The sequence below is a fragment of the Candoia aspera genome, chromosome 3 (assembly GCF_035149785.1).
Source record: "Candoia aspera isolate rCanAsp1 chromosome 3, rCanAsp1.hap2, whole genome shotgun sequence".
Classification (NCBI taxonomy): Eukaryota; Metazoa; Chordata; class Lepidosauria; order Squamata; family Boidae; genus Candoia; species Candoia aspera.
The window spans coordinates 32,506,435-32,533,974 of record NC_086155.1 but is presented as its reverse complement, the minus strand read 5'-3'; the positions used below and the strand labels follow the sequence as shown (position 1 = coordinate 32,533,974).

Here is a 27,540-nt window from a genome sequence, read left to right as displayed (position 1 = left end):
TCTGTCTAATGTAGCAGTAATAAAACACTAGAGACCTATTCCTTGTCTCGCATGGTTCCTGACTGTTAGGACACCTACTTTAGAATTCGAATTCAGGAGGGGGATGAATGGAAAACAACATTTAACTGCCTTCTAGGTTCCTATCAATACAAAGTCCTCCCATTTGGGTTAGTGGGGGCCCCTGGAGTGTTTATGCAATATATCAATGAGGTCTTCCATGAGCATTTGTACAAAGGGGTCCTGGTTTACATAGATGACATTTTAATCTATTCTGACAAAAGACCATGTTCAGCTTGTCAAGAAAGTCTTGCGCAAACAGAGAGATGCTAAGCTGTATGCCAAGCTCTCTAAATGCGAGTTCCACAAGTCCCAGCTGGACTATTTGGGCTATCGTATTTCTTCCAAGGGGGTCGAAATGGATCCTACCAAAGTACAAGACATCGTGTGGCGGGAACCCCCTTGCACCAGGTGTCAACTTCAGCGCAACTGGCCCATTTGGGAAAAAGAAGCTTTTGCTGTAAAGACTGCTCTCACACATTGGAGGCATTTGCTAGAGGGTGCTCGTTATCCCTTTGAGGTTTGGACTGATCACAAAAACCTCCAAGCTTTACAAACCCCAGGAAATAGAATGGCAAACAAATTTGTTGGGCTCAATTTTTTAGCCGTTTTAATTTTACCCTAAATTTCTTTCCTGGCAAGAGGAATATTCTTGCTGATGCACTTTCTCGCCTCCTGCAATATCACACTGCCCAAACTCAAATTGTAGACACAGTTTTCTCTCAGAAGCAGCTTGGAATGGCTTGCGTAATGTGCAAGCAGTAGCCAGGAAAGTGAAAGTGCAGGCTGACCTAAAAGGAACTGCTTCAGGCGCTCCCTAACGATCCCTGGCTACAATGTAACAAAGCCCAATTAACTGAAATTGACAACATCTGATATTGTAACAGCAAAATATACGTGCCTGAGTCTCTTCGCCAAACAATTTTGCACAGTTCCCATGATATTAAATCTGCAGGTCATTTGCATTCACAAAAACTCCACTTGATGAGGCGCCAATTTTGGTGGCCTTCCCTTCATGCTGATGTACAGTCCTACGTCACATCATGCCACGTCTGTGCCCAAGCGAAGAGAAGGGGGGGGGGGGAACCATAAGGACTTTTACAACCCGTAGCCTCCCCCAAGGCTCCATGGAAAGAAATTGCCATGGATTTTTTTGTGGATTTACCTGAGAGTAAAAACAAGACTGTTATTTGGGCTGTAATTGATTTGTTTTCCAAGCAGGCTCATTTTATATCTTGCGCTAAAATCCCAACTGCTCAATTAGCCAAGCTATTTCTCACGCATATCTATAAAATTCACGGGTGTCCCACATGTGTAATTTCCGAGAGAAGCATCCAATTTACTTCCAAATTTTGGTGCGCATTTTTGAAATTAATTGGTGTCCAGCAATCCCTCAGCTCCTTGAACCATCCGGAGACGAATGGAGCGGCTGAATGAGCTCAGTCTACTCTAGAGCAATTCTTACGCTGCTGCATTAGCTTCCAACAGGACAATTGGGTGGACCTCCTTCCTTTCACTGAGGTTGCTTATAATAATGCAGTTCACCAAAGCACTGGGTTTCCCCCTTTTCATATTGTTTATGGCCAGGACTTCATTCCAATACCTGAACTTCAATTGCAATCCTTGCCTGATTCCTCAGTAGTCAACTGGGCTGCATAGATTGCCACTAACTGGCCAGTCATCCGCCAGGTGTTAGATCACACCCATGAAACTCAGAAAAAGTTTGCTGACCATCACAGGTGCCCAGAGTGGAAATTTAAAGTGGGCGATCTTGTTTATCTCTCTACCAAATTTTTACGCTCCCAACAACCCTCAAAGAAGCTTGCCCCCAAGTTTGTTTGACATTTCCCCATCACAAAAATTATTAATCCTGTGACTGTTCAATTGCAATTCCCCCCCACCCTCAAAAGGCTTCACCCTGTTTTTCATTGCAGCTTGCTTAAACCTGCACCAGAAGGTTCTAAGTGGCACCAGCCTGCAGCAACCCCTCCACCCATCATGATCGATGACCATCAGCATTTTGAAGTTCTGGACTCTCATTTTTTTCGCAAATCTTTACAGTACTTGATTCAATGGAAGCATTTTCCAGATCCTGAGTGGGTTACCAGACATCCAGCAAAAGGAGGAGGACACATTAGTTAAAACGGATTAGTTAAAAAGGATTAGGAGGATGACATCTCCTTTTTGTCATGTCCTCCATCCAGCAAGCATAGCCTTACTATCAAATTTTGTCCCCTTTTTTGTGTATCTAACTGAACAGCTTTCCTCCACAGCACAGCCTGTCCCTAATAAGTGCTAACCACAAGTTAAAAACTCAGCTCTGTGACCTTAATTAGTTGATTAGGACCCTTCCACTTGGCCACTGCCTGAAATTGACAAGACCTTTGTGAGTAACAGGCTGAAAGCTTTTGCCTCCTGACCAACTCCTGGCTCACAGCCACAAACACACTAGGCAAATAGTTGATGCTAGCACATTCCTCTCAGTACATATTCCCCACGTGTGCCTGTTTACTCACTTGTAATCCCCTCCTCTCCAGTGAATGTAAGTACAAATAATAAACTATGTCTGCCTTTGCCTGTTCAGGTATCTGGTAACCCTATACCTGGGTGCAGAAGCACAATGCATATACAGAAGTTGCATGGCTTATGGCACAACACTGCTTTTTTCTTTATGCCCCCCATGGATGCAGCAGACTATAGAATACACTTTTTTTTTCTTCCTAGTGTTTTTCCCAGAGTCCACTTTTTTCAGATCAACCAAATGTTGATTTGTTGGTTGCAACAGGATTGACTGATGGGCTTGTCACCTGAGCATGACATCGTGGGCTGAGAGTGACCGGTTTTCATGCCAAAGCCACCCAGCCGGCTTTCATGCCAAAGGCGGGACTAGAACTCACAGTCTCCTGGTTACTAGCCTGGAGTCTTAAAGGTAAATTCAGTTTTTTAGGCATATGATGTACATTCTAGACTATAGAATACACATCATATGCCTAAAAACAAATTTTCCTTTCTTCCAATCACATTGTACTGCTGAGGTACAAAATCTTTTTAACCGAAGTATGCCCCTTTATCTTTGCATTTGGTTTTTACCTTTTAGTGAAGAAATTCACATGTGTCTCTTAGATTTCCTTTTAATGTTTTTTTAGCCTACTTGAACCTCTCAATAACATTGTGAATTATGTTTCTGTCTACCAGAGTACTAGCTATTTCACCCAATTTTAGTCTGAGAAGACCATTCTTGACTTGGTTTGCCATTAGGATCTCTTGAGCATCTCCTGTATCCCAGGCCCTTTCCATATTCCATATTTCATATTATTTTCTGTCAAGCTAAATATATTTCTAGCTTTTTGATAGAGTTCAGTTTAGAAAGCAGGAAATAGGAGACAGTTTCTAGTCAGGAGCACATCTATGCTGCACAATTTCATCTGCTTTAAAATACTGTAAATACAGTGCTAATAAAATTCAGCTTTCCATAACAGAAGGGGGAAGACTAAAAAGTCTGACATAAAGCCTAAGTGAACAAATGCATTGCTTTAAAGAAGAACTATAATTTAGAAAGCTGCTTTAGCTGGCAAGAAGAAGAAACAACACTGGATCCTGTGATGTAAAAAAACAATAGCCGCCTGTGAGAAGCCAACAGCAAAGTACTTTCATACGTATGAAGCCATGGAAACTGAATGGACCTGTCCATGTTATGTCATCAGAGTAAAGTTCAACTCAAAAGGTGACCTACTGTTGAAAAACTGACTGTAGTATTCCATTATAAAGAAAGGTGTGGGTGTGTTTTATCTGTTAAAAAAAGATGTTGGATGTCTTCTAAAATACAGAGTGAATGTATGTAGGCCTAACAAGTTCAGAGAAATGTGGCTCTGTAGAAGCTATTTGTATTTCTATTGTAAGCAAAAACAATAGAAAATGTGTTGTGATGTAAATACTCAACTTTTCCTAAGTATCACAGTTAAGTCATAATAATTCCCATGAAAGTCTCTTCAGAGGTTTCACATTTTAAAGCATAAAGCAGAAGTATAGAATCATAGGGTTGGAAGGGACCTTGGAGGTCTTCTAGTCCAACCTGCTGTTCAGGACCAGGATCCTCAGACCGTCCCAGACAAATGACTGTCCAACCTTTGCTTGAAATCCTCCAGTGATGGAGCACTCACAACTCCAGGAGGCAGCTTGTTCCACTGCTTAATAACTCTCTGTCAGGAAATTCCTCCTTCCTTACTTACTTGATATTCTACAAGCAAATAAAAATGTCTTAGGTGAGACCTGAGAGCAATAGGTTTGCTTGTGTTATGACAATAGTTTGATCCATAGATGAGCATATATATATTAAAGTAAAAAAAAAAAAAGTCTGTTTATGTTACTTCCCTAGCAAGCAATAGTGGCAAATATGTTTATTGCTTACCAATTTCTAACAGGATTGCTACCCAGGCATCACTTCCTATCTAACACTGCAGAAGTCTACCACTGACCTGGATACATCCAAAGGACAAACCACTTTTAGATGCAGCTAATTTGAGAAGAGGCTGCTAAATATGGGATAGAAATATGAGAAAATTGGTAGGATTCTCCAGCATTGCTTTCTTTCTGGCCAATCTATAGAGACAGGGAATCCACAACAGGTTTATCCTCATTTGAGGGAGATTTGAGAAACTACTGCAGGACTACTGGCCAAATCCCGTTCCCTGGTGCTTGGAAAGTTCATGTACAGATATGCCTGATTTTTCTCTCAGTCTTCCAATTAAGAGAGTGTCCAAACTTCCAAGTCTTGGATGAGGAATTCCTCTTTGGGTGATAATGTCTCATTATTGAAGGTTTCACAGGGGTGGCTTCCTCCATGGTTCAGGTCTCCATCTAGCCAGAGTCCAAATTTACCACTGCATACAAGGCAAGAGATAGCACATAGGATAACTTTTCCATAGTACAAAACCTAATCAAGGGTACAGTGACAATGACTCATTTGCTTGATTAACAGGAGAAATTTAGTCTATAGGCTGTGCATTTGTTCTTTAAGTTGGGCTGCTGGATGGTGCTACCTTGTGGTGGAGGCTGCATTAAATAATTTTTTGCTTTTTATTCCAAGATCTCCCTTTGCTCTGCTAGGATTATGACATACCTATCACTTTAATATTACTATTAAGAAAATAAAATGTATAATCCTTTCATACTCCTGGGAACCCTTGATATTTGGAGATATTCTCAGCTGCATCTCTTGGCATTCTTCCAACACTTGCTAGTGCATGATAACTGAAAAGGACCACTGTGGAAGAGAAGATGCCCTAGCAGGGAACTTGGGCAAGTATTAATATTCACAGCTTGGCAATTATTTCAATGTCCAATCAAATGACATGCATGAAAACTCAACAGCTGGCATTATGTCATTGAAATAACAATTGTGAAGAGAGGAATAAGGGATAGAATGACATATTCAGCATGATATAATAGGACAAAGAAGTAAGTGAGGGGATGGTAGTGATGACTCGCATCAAGTAAGAAAAAATATTAGACATCCACGTTTTCAGGGCAATTTCATTGTTCTAGATCAACTGTAGTTTTTAAAGAATCTTACCTGTCTCACCGCAGCAATGACAATAATGTCATTTATAATCTATGAATATCACAAATATGATAATAAACTAACATGTACTGTTGCTGCTAATGGTAGATTTGATGAGGAAAAAACTGGGGAAATGCTTTTCCAAGTCATGATCTTTAGCCATGCAAAAGAGATAATGACATTCTCCTCAGGCAGCAGGCATACTGTACTGACAAGTTAATTTCCTTACAACCCAGCCATCTTTCAAAGCTACATACCTGCCTCCACCAATGGCCAAAGAGTCTGCATCTCCTTTCATGAAGAAGGTATTTTTGCCTGTCCATTTAAATACCTGGCAAAGAAGGAGTCAAAAGTATACTCAAAGCAGTTTGAGAATAAAACTGTTCAAGTTGCTTCCTGTACAACAAAAAACCACTCATATTGTTTTCCAGTGATTGCTTGAACCTGTTCATATTGTGATTTAATAGATCATATCTAACTGTATTTCCATCAGTTCATGACCATGAGGGTGTAGACAATGTATAGAAGAACAGCATCATAGAGGGGGAGGTAGCACACTGGCTGGGGAATTCTGAGAGTTGAAGTCTACACTTCTTAAAGTTGCTGAGGTTGAGAAATACTGATTTAAGGTACCTGGTGCAATTCACTGCTCAGTACATGAATCCATATTCATGAATCCTCCCAACAGATGACTGTCTAGCCTTCATCTGAAGATATCCAAGGAGGAAGAGCCTACCATCTCTTTGGGGAAATGGTTCCACTGTCAAACTCCTTTTACTGTTAGGGAACTTTTTCTAACATTTCACTGAAATCTGTCTTTCTATAACTTAAATTTTATTATTCCATATTTTCCATTCATTTTAACCTTCTGGGTGACATCTTTTCAGGTTGTTGAAGAGTACTGTTGTATCCTCCTTTAATACTCTTTTCTCAAGGCTAAATATTCCTAGTTCTTCCAGTCTTTCTTCACAAGAGGTAGTTCTCATCCTTGTTGGCCTTCTCTAAATCTGTTTCAGTTTGTCTGCATCTTTCTTAAAGTGTGGTGCCAGAAACAGACACAATACCCAAAGTAGGGCCTGAACCACACAGAATAAAGTGGAACTATTATTTTTTTCTGGGATTTGGAAACAATATTTATATTGATGCAGCCTAAAATTGCATTTGTCTTTTTTCCATTATATCAAACTACTGACTCACATTTAGTCTGCACTATTATTCCAATTGTTTTTCCAACATGCTTTTCACAATGACTATCACCAAACTAGATATACTCCATCCCATACATTTCCATATACTTTCTGTTTCATCAGTGAAGAAATTCACATGTTCTCTGTTCAATTTCATTCTTTTTTCCCCCAGCCCATTCTCTTAATTCAGGGTTTCTCAACCAGGGTTCTGTGGAACCCTAAGGTTCCTTGAGAGGTCACTAGGGGTTCCCTGGGAAATCTATTTATTTTAAATATGATTTAATATTTATTTTAAAAATTATTTCAAATTCGGGCAACTTCACATTAAAGAGGTAAGTTTCATTCTTTTTTTTTTTAGTTTAAGAACACTGTTAATGCACATATACAGGTCTACACATAAAACAAAGATAATAATTTTGTAACTTCCAACCTATATTTGAACCTGAATGTGCAGGGGTTCCCTGCGGCCTGAAAAAATATTTCAAGGGTTCCTCCAGGGTCAAAAGGTTGAGAAAGACTGCTCTAATCTATCAAAAACATTTTCAGTGTTCACATTAAAACAGTTCTTGCCAAGTTACATTCTGGAACCCATCAATATCACAGAATCTTTTCAAGTGTGCCCTTTGTAGCCATAGCAATTTATTGACTGGCAAAGTTTGAATTCATTTCTGAAGTTATAAATATGGAAGTAACTCAGTCAACATAGGGATTAACATGGGATTTCAATCACCTTGAGTTGTGGAGTGAAGGAGAACAGAAAAGTTTCTCCATTGCCATAAAAACAACTGCTCACATGGATAGCTGTAGAAGAAAAAGCCCCAAATATCTGAAAAAGAGGCAGAGGGGAATATGTTTCAAGTTACAGGAGGTTAACCATGCCTATCTTTTTGCATATTATACACATCATGGTAAGCCATGGTCTGCTTAGCCTAGTTTATTGAATAAATAAAAATTGACTATATTTATTTAACATGCTAAAAACCAAATCAATTCAGATTACTGAATTCTGTTGCTAAGCCTTCTTTCCATTTTAAATCTTTTGTATTATTAAAATTCTATAGCACCCACTGTGTGCTACCAAATGGCCTAGGATTTCAATCAGAGATTTACACAGTAATAGGACAAGGACAATTTGTTTAGCACAAACATGAACAGATTTTAGAACGGTGGACTCTTATTATTTTAAACTAAAACCCAGCTTCCCACCAATCTGTTAAAACAGTGGTTCAGGGGGCAGATTATGTCTTGGGTGGTGAAGCCAGGTACCTATTACAAATCTTGATCCATCAGGATTACCTCCAACCTACACATAATGAGCTGATTATATCCAATATTAAAGTGGATCTTCCCCTTTCAGTTGCATCTCCCCCATTCCAAACCCTTTCTAATGGATCAGGAGGATATACTGAATTTTGTTGGCTCCTTCTTAATGCTGTGAATGGAGGAGAATAATTGCATATTCATTTAAAGTTGAGCTAAACACAGTTAATTAGCATTCTTCTTTCCCATATCATCAGTCTTACATATGTAACAGTTGTGATTTAGGCCTATCTGGGGTTACCTGCCCATCAGTATCCCTGATAACCAATAACACAGGAGAGGCCAAGTTGCTCATGCTTCTATACATGGTCTTCAGACTAAATCCATCCCTTGCTGTACAGTAGACAAGGTTCCAGGGATAGCCAGCCACTCGCAGAGGGAGATGTGGAGTTAGCTAAGAGGGACCATATAAACAAGATCAATTTTTTTATCTTGCCCTGTAACAAGGTATCTTTTCCTTTGATTAACTTTTCTCAGCTTGTTCATCTTTGGATATGTTGGACTAAAACCAGTATGATCTTTGCAGGCTGGGAATTATGGAACACACAGCTGAAAACTTGTGGGGGGCACCAGGTTGGGGAAAGCTGACTTTGAAGCCTCTAACAGAAGCCTACCACATTCTGCCTTTAGGTCCCATATGGTATATAACCCCAGTCATTAGTCCTGTTCATTTCCTCAACCAGCTTTTGGATGCTGCCTAAGCAGAAGTGAATATTAAATCTTTGGCAGAAACTACTTCAGTCCTGCCAGAAACTTGCCTATCTGCTTATTAGAGAACAAAATGGTTAGATTTGCACATCATGCTAAGTCACTGTTTACCCAAAGTTTATTGAATAAATCCCAATCGAAGGGGTACACTCTAAACCATTAACACTTTAACTCATAAACAATGGTTTACAGACTACAATGGCTGGAGTCATACAACATGCTGCAAACAAGCTACATTATGGCTTAGCACGATGTTTGAACCCAGTTAAACTGTCAATACAAGTTGCATCAGCGAATGCATTGTCTGGAGGAAATGGGTTTTCTTCTATGTGATTCCCAGGAACTATGGCAAAGAGGCTAAGCTGTAATATCCAGCTATTCCCATGAAAAGTGTAAAACCCCAAAGTATACAGAGAAAATGTATTCACCTGTTGGATTTCTTTTGTGTGCAAGATGCTGCTTTGAGCATTCAATACAGGCTCATTCAATTCTGCAACTAGAGATGGAACATCTGCATTTGTCCTGACTGAGTCTAGTCCATCAGCTTCCTGTTCAGGCTCTAGAGACAAAGTTTCATCACCCAGGTTGGGCTGGCAAAAAACACACATTGTTAAATAAGGTGAGTATTCACATTTCCTACTTGGCCTATAGAACATCTCCCATTAAGTAGTTGGATATCCCAGCCTATCATTACAAAAATAATTCTAATAAGGCAATGACATGTACATGAAGTTACTGAAATGAATAATTTGTCCAGAACAAGCAATTTTAAACATTATTGGGAACCTCAGTTCAATGAGTTGTCCTTTGTTCCAATAAGTCTTTAATAGTCTCCCAAGAAGGAAGGAGGGGTTGATTATGATTCACGTAACATCACATTAATGCATCTTTCAAAAGGATCTATTTCTGTGGCCTGAATGTTTTCAAAGCCTAAAATTCTCATTGCACTGTGAATTATTGAGGATTGAAAAGATTTGCAGTAATAGCTATTGAATATTCATTCCCCCCTCCCATCTATTCACTATTGCAATGATATTTCTGCACAGGATGACTAAGACCTTTTCCTGACCTTAGAAACACGCAGTTTATCTGGGAGTCATTTCAAATGTTATTAAGGTTTGTGTGTAAATGATGTGTATGCAAGGACTGTACCGCAGCTGAAAAGCTGGGGTCAACCACTCAGACCCAAAGCTGTTGGGCTCCAGACTTTCTTTTGTAAGCCAGAACCCAGTCATGCACCAGCAAAAGATGTCATGATCTCACTCCAGTGTCTGTATGGGGTTTTGCACAGCCTGAAGGCAGCTTGGACCTACTCACCAGGTTTAGCTTATTTTTCCCTTCTCATGTGGTTGATCCCCATTGGCAGGGCAGACCAGGACTTTTGTACTTGACATTGGAAGATAATTTATTATAACACTCCTCCTACAGAGTGTTAATATCTAACTCTATTACCTCTCCTTCTGAAATTCTTATCTCATTTTCCTGCTGAATGTCCCAAAGGCCAATTGGTCTCTATACTGTACTGGATTGACACATGTGTGTGTCAAAGGTATCATCATATACAGCAGTCAGTCATGAATTGGCACTGGACATACAGTAGTTCTTTCTGCATGGAACAAAAACCCCAGTTATTCTTTTTCCTTGTTGAATGAATAGAGTAACAACTACTTCCTGAATGTATTATTTAAGTGTTCTATGATATAGCAAGACTGAGTTAATATTTGATATAAAATATAGTTTGTCTTATGGGAAATAATGATAAAGAAAACTTGTACAAACTCTGTTATGTGATCCCACATACTCCATCCCCCAGTTTTCTGGGTGTCTCTAACAACACTCCCACCCCCATCAGCTTCCTATAGTTCACAAACATGCTCATTCCTTACCGAGCTGTTTTGGTCATCCCCCAGCCGCCTATTATTTCTCTCTTATTCGTGTCATTTTTACTATCAATGACATAATCTGAACATCAACAATAAAGGACATGTTATTCTGTAGTTAAAACAGTGGGAAAAGGGGGAATCAAAATTCTGAACTCTGCACAAAGAAAAGTTGATATTGGTGCTTTTTTTTTGCACATATTTTTTCCAGATTTGGGGAAGAAGAAGATACTAAAGTTCCAGCCAGTTTCAGCCTCAACACAATGTGATTTCATCAGGAATTGCCCATAAATTTTAAATATTTTCATAATTTATCCACAGTGCTAAATTCTGCACAGATATGTTAGATTTCATTTGCCATAATCCCCCAACCAGAATAAGAACTGGGGATGTATTTTGAAGCCAAAATCCAAGACACCTCGAAAGCTCTTAATTATAGCTTATATGACTTAACATATAGTAGCTTCTTATGCCCAGAGTCGTAACTGACTACATAACACAGAATTAATTTGTCCAACAGTTAATTCTTTGCATTCAGCTACTGTTTACTAAGCCTTAAGTTCTAGCCTTAGTTGATTCTGCAATGCCTTTTAGCAAAGAGAACCTCCAAAACAAAACTACCGCTTGACCTTGGGCTTTCCCCCCTTTTTTCCATTAGGACTTATATTGTGTGGGTGTAGCCATCATCATGCAGAGTGGCAATATTATCTGGTGTGGGAAAGAAGCAAATGATGGGAGGACTGCTAGTGCCATTGGGGTGGGTGGAAGTTTTACTCTCTGCTCTTCTCTTTTCCATTTGTACCCTAAAAGCATGCACACAAATACATACCAGAAGAATGTAACGGCAGCGTGGAGTTTTCATTCTTTCTGTGATTGTCCAAACCAGGGCCCTGGACAGGAGTGTTTCTTCCTGGCAGGGAGGCAGGGTGTTTGTGGAGAGCAGGTGTCTGACAGTAGCCTGTGGAGAACACTCCGCTGTAAACACTGTGTACTTTATCCTTTCTCTCAAGGAGCTAATCTTACTGCTTTGCAGCTGCTGCCACCTAAAATAGTACTACAAAACAAATCTCTTCAGAACCTTTTCAGTTTTTTCCTTCCAATCTACAGTTTTACAAGAGGGTGGAAGAAGATCAATTGGCCAGAACTGCCGGTATAGGTGGGATGAACTACAAAACGGAAAAGAGTCCCCCGTTGGGGGAGATGGGCGGTGATATAAATTTAAATAATAAATAAAATAATAAAACCTCTACCAGTCAAAACAGTTCCCAGGTTGATTTTTCAAAGGAAAAGTGAGCAGGGAATCTTGCAGAAAAGTATTTGGAAGTGTAGAAACTCAACAGTAGGGATCAGTGGATCAGAAATATTTAAAATCAGGAGAAAAAATATATCTGGTCAAACTTTTCTAAAATGTATAACTTGACCAAAGGTACCTCTTCCAACTTTTTTTTTAAATAAAATAAAATAAAATGAAATATCTCTCCACCCCCCTAAAAAGTTTGACCAAATTACAATTTCTAGAATGTAAGAACAACCCTTATCCTTTCTCACTGGGTTCCTGTCCTCTCCCTAAACTTCTTACAGCCTCCAAAACCAATCAACACTGAGTTTTGCTGAGGCTAGGGTTAGTCTTTCCACAGAGCTCTTGGCAGTAATATACGTGGCATAAGAATTTGCTGCCAGCAGATCTTTTTAATCCATTGTTAGAAGACTGGTCAAGATGATCCCAAAACCTACATCCATTCTGTTCCTTTTGCATCTAAGATTACTGAAACTTGTGTTAATGATGTGGATGTTCTGATCCAATACCTCTTAAGTCCTGTCCAATGGGCAGCCAATAGTTGTGACTGAGCTTCAGTGACTTAAGCAAACATACCGATGATGGGTAAAAAAGACCCATTTCTCGCCTTCTCCTTGCCATCTGTCAGAAATGAGGGGGAGAGTGAGCCCTGTGCCTAGCAGGAAGTCAATGTGTATTTAGGCTGGAGAAGCAGCAGAGAGGCAGAGACCTGACTTTACATCCTGTAGAAAATCCTATGGCATAAAGCATTCTCCATAGAAATTAGACTGGTGAAGGAAATGTAACTGTTCATGCCGTGAACTGCCATCTTATGCTTAGTTTGTACCTATGCTTCTTTACAATCTTAGAAGTGGGGCATAATATTGGCTGCATTATTAGTAGCAGCCACCATATTACCCTACAATTTAGCATTCTAACTGCTGCCATTCCAAGCCTATTGAATTTAGTAGGATGTATCTTTTGGAATAAGCATGTTTTGAACCAGGCTTCTGGGTGGTTAATAATTTCTCACATTTATATCTCATCAGATGTCCAGGCATCCAATATTAGCATTTTCTATCCTCCTAACAACCCTGGGAAATAGATTGAGCTGGGGAGGAGGGGCTGGTGGCACATAGGCTCAAGAGTTATATGGACAATAACCACCTGGCTTCTCTCACTCAATTCCAGAACCAATTAAACTGACTGGCCTCGTGCTATGTGAGTTGCCACAACATAGGCAGGTTCATGCCAGTAAGTCCACAGTCCTATTAACATAAGTAGCATGGCCATTTAGCTCCTGAGAAAACATTCACTTTACATACAAAGTATTCAACAGAAAAGCCACTATGAGAGCAATGATAGGAAATGTTTCAGTTGGAAGCGCCTATTTCTTTTTCAACAACATAAACAGAAGCCCTTCAGAACTCCTGATGAACATGGACGGGGGCTATCATGTGTGGTCCACCCCGGCCTTATTCCTGTTTATGTCCTGCAGACATAGCATCTGAAAAGCTTTTCTTCATTGTGGCAGCTACAGGAGTGGCATAAACGCTGAACAATTTAAGGACAAGGTTACTGAAATCCAGCACAAGAGGAACCACAGCTTCCTGAGTGGTTGTCTCAGCATGCGCTCCACGCCTTTTGGATTAACACTTATCAGCCATTGTGGTTCTTCTTGCAAGAAAGTTGAGTGTGAGAAGTGTTGGTGGCACTTGGGAATAACTGGGAACAATGGCATGAAAAAAGAGTTCTCTGAGTGATTCACAAGCTTTCTGCTTATGATAGAAATCCTCTGGTAAAAAAGCTGTGTCTCATATTAGTATTTACCCTAGGAGTATCTGGTAGGCTGCACTCCAGAGTGGTCTTCTCCCCTAACAGCAGGGGGCATGTAGCTTAGATAATTCAAAGATGAGCAGCTATTATAGAAGAGACCTGCAAAGGAAACCATGGAAACATGCAAATTGTTATGCTTTATGAGTCATGGGAATCACTGTCTTGTGGAGTCAAGACAAGGCCTTTTGAGACCAGGGGAACTCAACGTTCAGTATTACACTGTTCTTACAGTCATGGAGGACTCCATGGCTTCCATGGTAACTGTGAATCTATCCCAAAATGCCTTCAAGCATAACTGTACTTTCTCTGAAAGTAGCAGTGCAGTTCTTATAAGTCTCTGTGTTACTGTCCCCATCATCTATCACTTTCTGTTGGGACATCTGGGCTGCGAGCAGGGCCAGTTGTACCATTAGATAAAGAGTGGCAGTCACACTCAGATAGTTACTGAGAGGTAGCAGCAAGGAGAAAGCTGTGTATGTCAGGCAACCTGATTTGTTCTTTGGCCCTACCAGCAAAATATTTTGATGTGGCCCTGGAGCTTTGGAATTTAACCCCGAGGTCAAGCGTTACCTTGACCATAGTTTGTAGACAGTACAACAAAGGAGAGTTGGAAACAAAAGTCTTTATGTGCATAGAGCTTATAACAAGCCATGAAGCCACGCTTCCTCTCAAACTAGACCTCATCATTTTTAATGGAGCATTTCCCAGAATGTTGAAGGCACATATGGAGTACTAATCCTGTAAAACAGTCTTCTGCAGCCTAATGACTTCCATATGATAACTCTCAATAATTCCAGGTAATTCCCAGCCAGGATATGGAAGAGGAATGTCAGGTTAAAGAAACAATGTGACATGTGACACCTTCTTAGTAAGTAGATTAAGTCTAACACTTACCAGCTCTTTTACCTGAGAGTATGTGTCTTCATTGGCTGAAAACTTGTATTTATCCATTCTAATCCAATGTAATTTGCATTGAATTCAGTGATGTTTTAAGAGGTTTAATTTAAAAAAAATATTAAACAGGATTTTAAAATTTATGTTCTAAGTAACTTGACATATTATCTCTGACACTGTCAAATGCAAGATGCATAGTCTCTTAGGAATATGATGCATTCAGTCAAGGTGTTCCTACCATCAGTCTCTTGGCTTGCAAATCTTCATTTTAAACTGGTAGCATCTGTGATTGTTTCCATTTGCCCAGCAGATTGATGTGATAAAGAAGCCACTATAGATCTGTGTTTTCTATACAATCTGAAGAATGATAGCACAATAAACAGTTCTCTAGTTGTTTGTGCTGCTTTATTTAATTTAGGGGGCTTCCCTTCATGTTATTTATTTATAATGAAACTCCCAATACTGAAAGCTCAGTTGATTCTAAGATGACAATTTAGTCCTATAATACTCATCTGGAAATTAGTCACATTAAATGCAGTAGTATTTAATGAGAGCCAGTTTGGTCTAGTGGTTAAGGTGCTGGGCTAGAAACCAGGAGTCTGTGAGTTCTAGTTCCACCTTAGGCATGAAAGCCGGCTGGGTGACCTTGGACTCTCTCCCAGCCCAACTCACCTCACAGGGTGGTTGTTGTTGTGGGGAAAATAGGAGGAGGAAGGAGCATTAGGTATGTTCACCGCCTTGAGTTATTTATAAAAAATAATAAAGGTGAGATAGAAAATAAATAAATATACTTCTGTGTACATATGCAGAAAAGTGTCCTGCTAGATAATAGGTAAAGTATGAACTGGAATTTATTCTAAATTAACAGCATGCTTTTTTCTCCCAGGCTAATTGTACAAAGGATAGTCAGTGTCTTAAACACATCCTCCTCCTATACCAACTTAATTTCAAAAGATCTAATTTTGTTCCCACCTTCATCTTTTACTGTCCCACTTAAAGAACTAGTTACATAATATAAAAAAATTATTAAAACCATAGGCCCATACATTTAATTATTTACTAGCAGGATACTCACATTAGGATAAACAGGCTTCCTTGGGAAATGTCTTGTAAGCATGTGTTGTAGAGCCCATTCAAAAGCCAGTCTCCTTTGCTGATTTAATGCAGGTATGTTGAGGAATCCTTGAAGACAGGATTAGCCTTACCAACTATGGGATCTTTTTTGGAGAGCAGTTGTTTCTGAATCTTGCGAAGTTCAGATGGATTGTGAATTTATATCTAGTCCTGTCCAATTCATCATCTGGGTCAACAGGCTGACTGCTTGCCTCCTGGCCATTCTGGTCTGATCCCATTATTTTGGGATCAATAGTAAGGTTGATGCAAGTGTTGCTATTTGTAACAATGATGTTGCAAGTCATGTATTGCCTGTAAACCTCCAGTGACGATAAGGCTGAAAACTGACACAATTTTTTCCTCCTCCTCACCAATCCCCTGGAGCTGTAGTCAGTTATTCACTTGTCCCCAGATGACAATCTATATGTTTACTTAGAAAGTCTAGAAGCAAGTTATTAAAACATGTTGATTCAATGGGATTAATACAGTTGAAATCCTGTTGGCCAGTTTGGTAACAGATCAGGGGTATTCAAACTTTAGCAGAAACAATATCAAAGCCACACAATCCCTGCCTCTAATTGTTAAATGGCAATGGCTGGTGTGACTTCTGCCTTACATCTCCACCTGTTCTCCTCCCCATCTGCTTCCCACTCACCCCTGTCTGTAGCTCTGGGAGGAATCTTTATTCTTGTCTATGCAGCAGAAAGATGGAGTGAGTAGACAAAAAGACAGGTGGAAATAGAGAGTGGGAAGCACAGCAGTTTCTACTCTTCTGGGTATTTATTCTCAGGTAGTGGTGGAAATCTAACACACACCCAGCTGATACACAAAATCACAGAGATTATACAGTACGTAGAAACTTATTCTTGCAAAAATATATTCTTATGTTTAAAAAAGTAGGTTAAGAGCTTTTTATAAAAGATTCTGGTCTACACTGTAGCTTTACCACAGCTATAACTGTTGAAATCAGTGGGAAAGTTGGTCATGAGTAATTTAAGTCCTTCTTGAAGTCAAAATAATTAAAGCATAACTAACAGCCTGGATTCACAGTGTTGTAATTTTATTCATAGATTTGCAACTATTTTTAGACATAGGAGCAACACATTGAAGAGCTATCACTCATAGGAATGAGTAACTGATATGTAGGAAAGGATTTTCCACGCTACATTTGGTTGACCAGATATGAAGGATAATGGAGATTTTCCCTTGCTGTTCTTGTGTTTGTGTGTACTTATGCACTTTTACAGTTTATTATTCTGTTTTAGTTTTAAATATGTTGTAACTCTCCTTGAGCCTTTGGAAAAATATTAGTGAACACATAAGCATAATATAACTGATATGGCTTGTTGTGGTTATGGAATTAACGACTCTAAAACATGTTGACTCCCATATCTTTTGTTTACTATGTCCCTGGAAGGTGCAATTCATGGAAGCAGACCTGGTAGAAGTCTCTGATCAAGGTCTTGAAGAAATTTTGCTAGATGAGCCAATGTTTTCACTGACTCAGCTTCCTATTCATTGCTATAGGCAAGAGGTTTTCATTTCTCACTGGTGTCAACATCCCAACTGCAAAGTAACCTTCCTCATCCTGGTGCTTTGCAACTGTGGTGGGACTGATGCTCCCAGAATTCTTTAAGGCCACAATTCATCATCTGCCCCATCACTACCTTCTGCAGCTTCGTACTTGTCATGGTAGTAGCCAATGACAGGAATCTCTCAGGTGTCCATTAACATCCTCTGAGACCACTTTTTGGTTGGAAAGCACAGAGCAGCTTTCCTGGCACCTTCCACAAGCATTGTGGAAGCACTGACTGTGGGGCACATATTGATGGAACTGTAGTGCAGTTTATCTGGAAGGCTCCAAGTTGGAGAAAGCTGGCACAGAAGCAGGCAGCCTTTGATTCCAATGAAAACAAAATGCAGATGCATTGTGACATCAGAACACATGAGTAAATGACATCAATGGAGGCACAAAGGTCTAAGATTATTTGAGGGAAGAGATGACAAGAACAGATTAACTTTCAGAAAAAAGAGCATGAAGCTTGGATCACCTGAAAAGCCCCAGTGGTGGTTTTACTCAAGGGTAAAACCTTAAGTAATAGCAGGAACTGCTATTATTTCTGATCCACATGTAGCCACTGCTCCTGCTGGAGCTGCAGGTGAGCAGAGAATTCTGTTGGGAAAGAATCCAGAGGGACAGCAGCAACTGCTCGCCTCTGCAAAACAAAACTGCATTCCAGAGAAACACTGCAAGGACATGTTCAAAACAAAGCAGGGATTCTCTTTAATTGCTCTGATGGGTACAGACTGGGCTATAAATATATGAAGGCCAAATAGATAGAAGACAGAGCTGGAAGGGGCCATTTAGCTAGTCAAGTCCAACTCCTTGCTCAGTGCCAGAATCCAAATTAAAGCATCCCCCCTAGATGTCTGCCTAGCCTCTGCTTGAACACATTCAATGAAGGAGAAGCCACCTCCTCTCTTATTTATTTATTTATTTTATTTTCTATCCTGCCTTTATTATTTTTATAAATAACTCATAAATTATAAATAACTTTCTTTAGTTTATTCAGAATACTTTTGAATATTTTACAATATTAGGCATCCCACCAAACTTTGCATTACCTGAAAATTTGATAGCCATTCACTCCCCATCTGAGCCATTATAAAAATGTTAAAGACTATAAGGCCCAGGTACCACTTGATACCTTACTGCAGTTTGATAAGAAACCATTAGCATGAACTCTTTAGGTATGATTTTTGAGCCAGATATGTATCCACTTGATTGCCATGCCAGCTAGCCCCCATATGACTAGTTTGCATCAAGTTAGCCCAAATTATAAGCCAAGAAACTGGTAAATTATGAAAAAATCAAGTAATAAAAGGTTTGGGCAGCATCAATTCTTCTACTTATCTGCCTGGTTATTAAGACCTGCAAGTTGAGGATCCACCTGGTTTCAGTAGTTACATGAGCAAGCACTCCCTCTTCTGTCATTCCTAGATTGGGGTTTTTTTTCTGTTTTGTTTTTAGACTTTTTTATCCTGCCTTTATTATTTTTATGAATAACTCAAGACAGGGAACATACCTAATCCTCCTCCTTCCTCCTATTTTACCCACAAGTCCCCACAATTGTCCCTACTCTTTCTGCTTTTCAAAAGGCTGTTTAAAGAAATCTTTTATATTTATTTTTTAAATTGTAGGTTTTAATCTTGTTTTTAATCAATAACTCCATTTTAAAAATTTATGATGTTTTATTCATTTTAATAATGATGTACTGATTTTTTTTAAGTTGTCATCTTGATGGTTTCCAAATAGGCAGTAGAATACTTTTCTCTCTATATAAAAAGCATATTTACATGTGTTTGCTTTAGTTGCATCATTTGTTCTGCTTTGTGCCAGGTGTAAATATTTAGAATATACAGAACTATAAACAGAATGTGTGTCTGCCATACTTTGTACAGACCACAGTCCTTGAAGAGCTTTGCAAGTATACATAAAACTGATGGTACCTGTTAATGCTGGTCTATGACCGCAATAAAGATTTGATTTGATTTGATGGTACCTGCTTCATCTTTTAAAAATCCTCAAGCTCTTCTAGGGGTAGGAAATTTGATGCCCTTCAAGTGCTAAATAAGGATTTCACAAACTCTTGTCTGACATGCACCCACAAATATATACATATACATATACATACTCACACATACCCATTGTTCTATTCCATAAGTAACTGTATGCTAAGCACTGGAAAAGAGTCAAAAATATTGAGCACAACTAATTAAAGGCATTTGAAGAGAAGAGAAAATCTTACCAGATGGGGCCATAAATATTGATCTCCATTGCCCACATCAGGAGAATTCAGTGGGCCCTTCTCACAATCACTTATGCCCAAATCACCTCCCACTTGGATTACTAAAAAACGCCTTCTACCGGGCTGCCTTTGAAGAGCATTTGGAAGCTACAGCTGGTACAAAATGCTTTGAGAGCTGTATTGATTGCCAGTTGGCGTCTGGGTGTGATTCAAGGTGCTCTCCTTTTGGAAAACATTGCAAATGTGATGTTTCCTTTCTACCCTAAAAACCTTTAATCCTTTAATTCTACCACCTGAGACCAGTAAATGCATCCTTCAGCTGAATGAGCAGAGTAGATCTATCTTTCAAACTTTCACTAGATGGCAGCAAAGGCAGTAAGATGTTTCAAATCGCATTCTCAAGCCAGGGCAGTTGTATAATGGGGGTTTCTCCCTGAGGGTGAGGATATTTGCTGCGAATGCGGCAATATTCAAACAACTACCCATCTTTTACAGTGCCCTTTGGGACCAACATGCACACAGAGTGACTTATTAATCAGAAACACATCTGCCATCAATGTGGCCTGGCATTGGGCTAGAATTATATAAATTATATATTTTTATTAAATGTTTTTAACTTTTTAACTTTTAATTAATACTCTCCTCCTTTCTATTTCCTGCACTTCTGACATGAAACGAGACGAGTTGTATAATTCTGATATGAGTAACTATGAGGCATAAAGCAGTACTGAATTTATTGAATTTCTTTAAAGCTAAGTGAACACACATTCTGAACAGACCAACAGCGTTCCTCTAGAGCAGCAGTTCCCAATCTTTCATGTTCATTATTACTAAATTGAAGAGCAGGTGGCAGTCGTGGGCAGAAGGGCCTTTGTGCAACTTCGTGTTGCGCGCCAGTTACGCCCATTCCTGGATCGAGATGCCCTCCGAACAGTCACTCATGCCCTGGTCATCTCCCACAAAGACTATTGCAATGCGCTCTACATGGGGCTACCCTTGAAGAGTATCCGGAAGCTTCAACTGGTCGTGCAGGCAGTTATTGGTCCCTCAAGTCGGCATGTGTGACACCACTGCTGCGTGAGCTGCACTGGGTGCCGGTTTGCTTCTGGGTCCAATTCAAGGCGTTGGTTATCACCTTTAAATCCCTACATGGCATGGGGCCAAGTTACCTGAAGCACCATCTCATCCCCATAATGTCAACCTGTCCCACCCAGGCATGCAGAGAGGGCATGCTACGGACCCCGCCAGTAAGGGAATTCCACTTGGTGGGCTCCAGGAGGCGGGCCTTTTCTCAGTGGCACCCGCCCTTTGGAACATTCTGCCCCTGGAGGTGAGGCAGGCCCCTTCGCTCCCGGCCTTCCGGAAGAATTTGAAGACCTGGTTCTGCCACCTTGCCTGGTGTGGGCAGGGCAATAGTTCTTCCTGGGAGTGGCTGGCACCGTAGACCCCTCCCCAATGAATGAGATCTTCGCTTCTTGGATTTTGTATCTATTTTATTCTTATTTATCAGTTGTTTATATTGTAATGTATATTTTTTATGGTTCTAATTGCTGATTTTATTGTAAACCCCCCAGAGTCCCCCTTTTGGGGGGAGATGGGCAGTGATAGAAATTCAAAAAATAAATAAATACATAATAAATAAATCCACTTGTATATCACAATAATCCTGTTGGTTACCACCATGGTAAAAAAAGTCCATGGTAAACGAATGATAAAAATTTCACAATAAGAATAATGTAAGAAAAAGTAATAAGGAGCTTAAATAATAATCAATTAATAGCAATTAAAAAACTCAAAGGAGTGCAGTTTTTGGCATCTTCTGAGAAGAAATCAAAGAAGCTGTAGATTTCAACAGGGAGGCTCTTCCAAACAGCAAGTGCTGCTACCCAGAAGCAGTGCCTGTGAGCTTCAGCCCCCTCATTTCACAGTAGTGGGGTCCTATTAACCACTTTTTCCAGGATAAGCAAGGTGAACTAATTGGTTCCGGCTGAAGAATGAGGTTCTGACATTATCTGGTGCCAAGCCATACAATACATGCTTTTATGGGTCCAAGTCAGCAATATGAATTTCACCTAGAAGCCTACTGAAAGCCAATGCAGCACCTGTTGCACAGTTGTAATATGGCCCCACCAATTGACAAATAGGCTGCACTGACTATTGACTAGCAGTACATTTGAATCCAGGAGGATCCCTAAGTTGCAACCCTGCTCCTTCAAGGGTAGTGCTTCCCCTTCAGGAGACAATACTGGGGCCAACAGAAAACCATGATGCCCCAAAAGTTACTGAATCTTGCTACAGTTCATCTTTAGACTGTTTTGTTTGATCCAGACTCTTACAGCTTCTAGACTCCACGACAAGACATCAATGATATCTTCACCTTGGCTTGGAGTGGTACAGTAAAGCTAGGTATCATCAGCATATTGATGGATTATATTTCTTAGTGGTTTCATGTAAATGTTAAAAAGTAATGAGGACAAGATTGAACCCTGGGGCATCCCACAAAGGGACACCCACTGGTCTGACCCTTCCTTCCTTAAAAGCACTGACTGGAACTACCCATTAAAAAAGAAGCAGAACCACAGGAGAACAGTGCCTCCAATGCCCAGCCTTCACAGGGAGTCCAGAAGGATGCTATGGTCAATGGTACTGAAGGCCACTGAGAGGTCTATTATGACCAGGAGAGGAGACACTTCTCTGGCCTAGTTCTCAGAAAGGGTACCCACTAGAATACCAGTGTTATCTCTGACCCTTGTTGACATCTGAACTCTATCTGAAAAAGGTCTAGATAATCTGCATCTTCTATGATACAGTATAGTTTCCCACCAGTGTCTCAACAACTCAACCACTACATCTCAACAACTAATTTTGAGGTCCACTGAATAAGCTGGGTGATGGTGATGAACAAAGTGATGCCTGCAGGCAATGTAACCCATGTGATTCTCCCAGAAAACGAAAATAATTGTGTTAAATACCTAATTAAAATGTCTAAAATATTTTGAGATTTTAGTGTTACCACCTAAAATTTTGCAAAAGTCTAGGTGAAAAAAGCCAAAATCTTGTGAGACTCAATGATCTCTTGAGATTTTGTCCATTTGTTAAAAAAAAAAAAACCAGTTTGGCATCTGCATGAAGGACCACAGTGATCCCTAAAACTCAGGATGTAAACCATTGCCCTAGAACATCAGTGTTTTGACATCTTAAATGGGCCCTGTCTAGACTGCTTAGGCTAAATTGGAATGGCAACCAGGGAAGAAGGGAATCTTATAAAATGGGAGCCTTCAGTTACAAAGCCAGCAGCAGTGCTGTTCATTCAGTTTTAATGTAAGGCAAGTTAAGGACAGTGATTGGTTACTGCATTTCCCCTCTCACCAGCGTTCCCACTTCCACTTTGTGGGCAGGAAAAATAACAGTCACTCTTCTTAATATCATCCTATGGTGGGGTGACATGAGGCTGGGAATCAAAGACTTGGCACTATTCCTCTACCAGAAACTATTATACTGTGTTGATAATTTAATAACAATATTGAAAGCAAAATAAATATCCTTTGCCATCTTTGGGATTGCCCAAGTAATAGGTGTGGAAGTGCTTTGCAACAGTGGACTGTCCCTTGGGTTAGTTCTAAACATGTATCTACTGTTATTCTGGGAGAGCGTTAGATACATGTCCAAACCCTTCCCCCCCACCAGTTTATAGGTTGGTGGCTTAGCAGAGGGGCACAGGATGAAGCAAGAGGGAGCATAGCAAGAATGCCAGCTAAACTTCCTCCCTCTCTCCCCATACTCAGGTGCCCCCCTTTTGTTGACAGATCGCTATGAAGATTAACTGCAAGATTGCTGTAAGTTTGCTGTTCACTGTTGCTCCTGCAGCATGCAATGGGATCTTTGTTGTGATCTTGATGATGATTTGTGTAGGTAATATGCTACTGCTGTGGAAGAGGGAGCTGAGTTGGCAAAATTGAGCCACAGAAGGTAACCTCCCAAACTTTACAAAGAGGTGTTGGAAACAGTCAATGGACAGTCATGAAGAATGCATAATTGTAATTTAAAACACACAACTGGAATAACCAGGCTCTTGTTCCTGGTGAAATTGACCTTTTGTGTAGAGAGCTAATCTTGCATTTGCACACTTACAATGGGCCACTGCAAGTCTGTAGAGTTTAGCTTTGTTACTTTTCTTGCTGACATTGCTTGTTCCTTACTTTTCTAAACATACAAGCTGTAAAGGTCTACAGTACCAATTGTGGCACACCTTAAATCATACCCAAACAAGTCTTCAGATGATGACTGGAAATTCTGAGAGTTGTAGCACCTATTCCCATTGCAGAGTTGAAGATTGTTGATGTGCTGTACATCCATCCTTGGCAGATGTATGGCGGAATACTCCTCTGGTATAAATTTGCCATTTCTATTGTCAGTCCCTAGACTGCCTTTGCTGTGTCCGTTTGAAGTCACTGCCAGTCATCTGATTTCTCTGTAAGTTAATGGATAACAATGTCTAACAGATTTTATACACATTGAGGCTCCCCTTTGACAGTTTCAGTGTTTTCAGGGAGAAAGAACTGGTTTGCCATTGGTATAGCTAGGGACAACTTAACAGCTCTCACTCTGGGTCTGGGGATGAGATGAAGACAGGGCATGTTTGTGCTAGGATTAGGTACAGGTGGGGAAAACCCCATCATCCTAACATACTTTATCTGGGTAGTAGCAGACTGGGGAAGACTGCCTTAAATGCTACCTTTTGGTGGTCATGTAGATTCAGCCCAAGGGGCAAAGTGAGTAATTGGGCAGTGCTGACAGGGAGGAGGAGGAGGAGGAGGACTTATTGAATGCATCATGCTGAAGGCCTCCCAGAATTTGAAGCCAGCACTGGGGCCTTCCTAGATGGCACCTTCCCTCAAGTTATATAATATTCAAGGCTGGCCAAGTATTTAGGCACCTGGGACAGAAAGTGCCCAGAAATCAACAGTAATTAATAGTAATAGAAATTACTAGCCATTTAGCACGCCCTAAATCAGAAGCCTAAGGTAGCCATCTCACTCTGCCAAATGGTAGGGCTGGGCCTGCAACAGTTGGTAAGGCAGAGTGCTGAGTGAGCTGATTTGATTTACCTTTCAAAGAAGCTCCCTCAGGACTACAGCACCATCTGGTAAATGTGTAGATTCAACCTGCCTCTCACATCTTGTCCTCCTGATTTGCCTCATTGTTTCATTATGTATCCCAGAGTCATTCAGAAATGTTATATGCTGTGAAATAGTTGTTACAGGGGTTTTGAAGTAGCATGGGAAAGATATCTTGGCAACAGATACCCATGATCCTTAATTATATTTTGGACACAGGCAGGCAGTCATAGCAGATATAAAAAGGAAATAGGAACAGGATGTTACAGCCCTTCTGGGCTGGTACTGAAATGAGCCACTAAAAGGCACTTTTAAGGAAGTGAAAAGTTTCCTGGAAAAAATAAATACTGATTAGCATCTCTGCCCTGGCTTGACTAAGCGAGTCTCTAAATTCCAAGCCAGGGGAAGGATGTATGTCTTGCTCTGTATAATTTACTGGGAAGCTTCAGCCTTCCAATACCCTTGGCACATGAAAGCAACCAACCTCTTCAAGAGAATTTTGGACAGACCTTTAATCACTATTGCTCGGTATTGATATTAATTTACCCTCCAGTGATGAAACTTGGACCTTAGAATTTAATGCAAATATGCAAATGGCTGTCTATAACATTGCCTGCATTGCCCATCATTCCAGTATCTTGTGTCATCTTGCATATAACCTGAGACTGTAATGGCATGCACACCTACTTGGAAGTGAGCTTCACTGAGTGCATAGGAAGGACTGTGCTCTGAAAGGCTGACTCATTAAGTGCAGAAAGGAAGGAAATGGGGAGTGTGATATATCCCAGGAGCCCTATTATTGTGAGTTTCTAAATTCCAGCTGTCTAGTGCTCAGATCTGTGTGTACCTGTTAAACTAATGAAGCAGTCATGTTGCCTTACATTCTGGCAGTAGGAGGAATCAACATTTTAACATTTTTATGCCAGGGTCCATGCCCATTTTCTGTCATGGAGCCTTAAATTAGACCTCCCCCCCACAAATAAAGACATCCTTCAAACAGCACAAAAATACATTAAAAGAACATCCATATTGCCAGGAAAGGTGCTGGGTCACATCTCTTACTTAAACTCTTATAAACCACATTCTTTGTCAAAGAGAATGAGTGTGAGAGAACTTCCTCTTCCCATGCTATGGTCCCTGTCTAATTCCCAATTATTTATTTATCAAATATCTAATAGGGCAGAAAAATACCAGGTTTAGTTGAGGATCTGAAATTCACTTATTTGGCTAAGAACCATTTGATTCACAGGGCAACTAACAATGCTTTTCATATGAAAGAAAGTTTGGCTTCCTAGCAGTGGGTCTGTCTCCTCGCTTAGGGAGAACAAAAGATAGGCAGATGTATACCAGAAGTACCCAGGGACATCAGCAGGGTAGGGGGAGATAAAAAGGGTGAAGATGAAGCTATTGCTGTGTGATTGGAGCCCTGTCCCTTGATCGGTGTAAAAAAAGAAGCCCAAGCTTTGATCACATCATCACTGAGATCTTGGCTTTTTCGACTCCTCTCTCCCCATAAATACTCTTTGAGTATTATAATCGTTGGCTCCTGATTCTTTTATTAGATAGGTGTCTGGGTAATATTGGCCCAAAGTATTTCCCTCTATAGAGCAAAAGGCAAGATGGTGTCCTCCTTCATTCTACATACAGAAGCCCACCAGACTGGTAACTGAACCTTCTTTCTGAAGATTCTAACAATAGGGTAGGTTCCTCTATCACACCTAAGGAAGCAGACTGGTTTAAGAACAGCCATGAAAAACACATGGTGGGGGGGGAGGCGGGAGGGAAAGATCAGAAGAATACTGAGAACAGATACCTGCCACTGAAGCTGTTGCCTCTTTCTGCTTAATGGTAGGGCCAGATAATAGTCCAGAATAGTTGCTTGTACAGTATTTAATCAAGGTGTGCTAAAGATGAATATTTCTGGAGAGTTTGGGAATCTTTCAGCTCTTGAGTGAGATATCCATTTATCTCTATGTGAAATAATCAACAGAGAATGGGGATTTTGACAGTCCTTCATCAGAGCAGAGCAGAGCAGAAAAAAGAGAAAATAGAGGCTTTGCAATAGACAAGAAAAATTTGTAGGTTGATTGAGAAAAGCGATGCATAGCAATAGAGGGAAAACCATAAAAGACTGAGATCCAAGATTCTACATAAAGTTAACCAAACTTAGAAGGGACAATGCAACTTAGTCTTGGGGCTCTTCTGTCTACTGAAGTATCTAGTTGCTTTCAATATGCTTTGCTTGTTTATTTTCAAATAAAACAAATATGCTGTAAATACTTATCCAGTGATGTCTCATCCAATGGGAAACTGGCAGGAGATTCCTTGGACTAATCTTCTGTCTGGGAAAGAGGGAACATGAACAGAATAATATAGTTAATTTGGTATTCAGGACCTCTCTTGTGGCAGGGCTGGCTGCAGTCTCATTAAATTTGCATTGGGTACTCTGATGGGACACCCAGTCAAGCTAAGGAAATGTCTGGCTTAACTAACAACACTGGAGATGGGCTCAAGTTTAAGTGATGATTTAAGCAGCAAAGCCAGCCTCTTTTGAGAGATGACTAAGCAGAAGTAGTCTTGCTGTTTACCTATGTGGAAGTCCTGGTGGGTGTCCACCTCTGCTCCTATTGCTGTGACACTGGCTAACAATATATATACTTTTTCTCTCTCATCTGGGAGCAACACTATTATGAAGAAAATGATGGGCTGATGAATAGCCAGTTGTATATATTGCCCTCCAGCCCTCCTAAAATAAAGATACCTCCTTGGGAATTCCCATTGAC

The 27,540-nt window shown here is 40.2% G+C and overlaps 1 protein-coding gene across 2 annotated transcripts; it reads right to left on the bottom strand.

Moving 5' to 3' along the window:
- Positions 1–4,669: 4,669 nt before the first annotated feature.
- On the bottom strand, positions 4,670–11,701 carry TLDC2 (TBC/LysM-associated domain containing 2). Of its 2 annotated transcripts, XM_063297247.1 has the most exons (6): positions 11,542–11,701; positions 9,261–9,422; positions 8,366–8,518; positions 7,535–7,630; positions 5,875–5,948; positions 4,670–4,937 (listed from the first exon to the last, which is right to left on the bottom strand). In XM_063297247.1, the coding sequence occupies exons 1-6, from the start codon at positions 11,572–11,574 to the stop codon at positions 4,802–4,804; spliced, it is 654 nt and encodes a 217-aa protein (XP_063153317.1). In that variant the 5' UTR covers positions 11,575–11,701; the 3' UTR covers positions 4,670–4,801. The 2 variants fall into 2 exon arrangements, with proteins under 2 accessions (XP_063153317.1, XP_063153316.1); XM_063297246.1 differs by lacking the exon at positions 7,535–7,630 and having other exon boundaries at positions 11,542–11,680.
- Positions 11,702–27,540: the final 15,839 nt, after the last annotated feature.

Excerpts from the sequence above, each read along its gene's own strand:
- TLDC2 (XM_063297247.1), bottom strand. The coding sequence starts at position 11,574 with ATGAAAACTCCACGCTGCCGTTACATTCTTCTG. Across the intron at positions 9,423-11,541 it reads GCTGCCGTTACATTCTTCTG|CCCAACCTGGGTGATGAAAC; the intron begins GTATGTATTTGT and ends GTTTTTTGCCAG. Across the intron at positions 8,519-9,260 it reads ACACAAAAGAAATCCAACAG|CTAACTCCACATCTCCCTCT; the intron begins GTGAATACATTT and ends GGTCCCTCTTAG.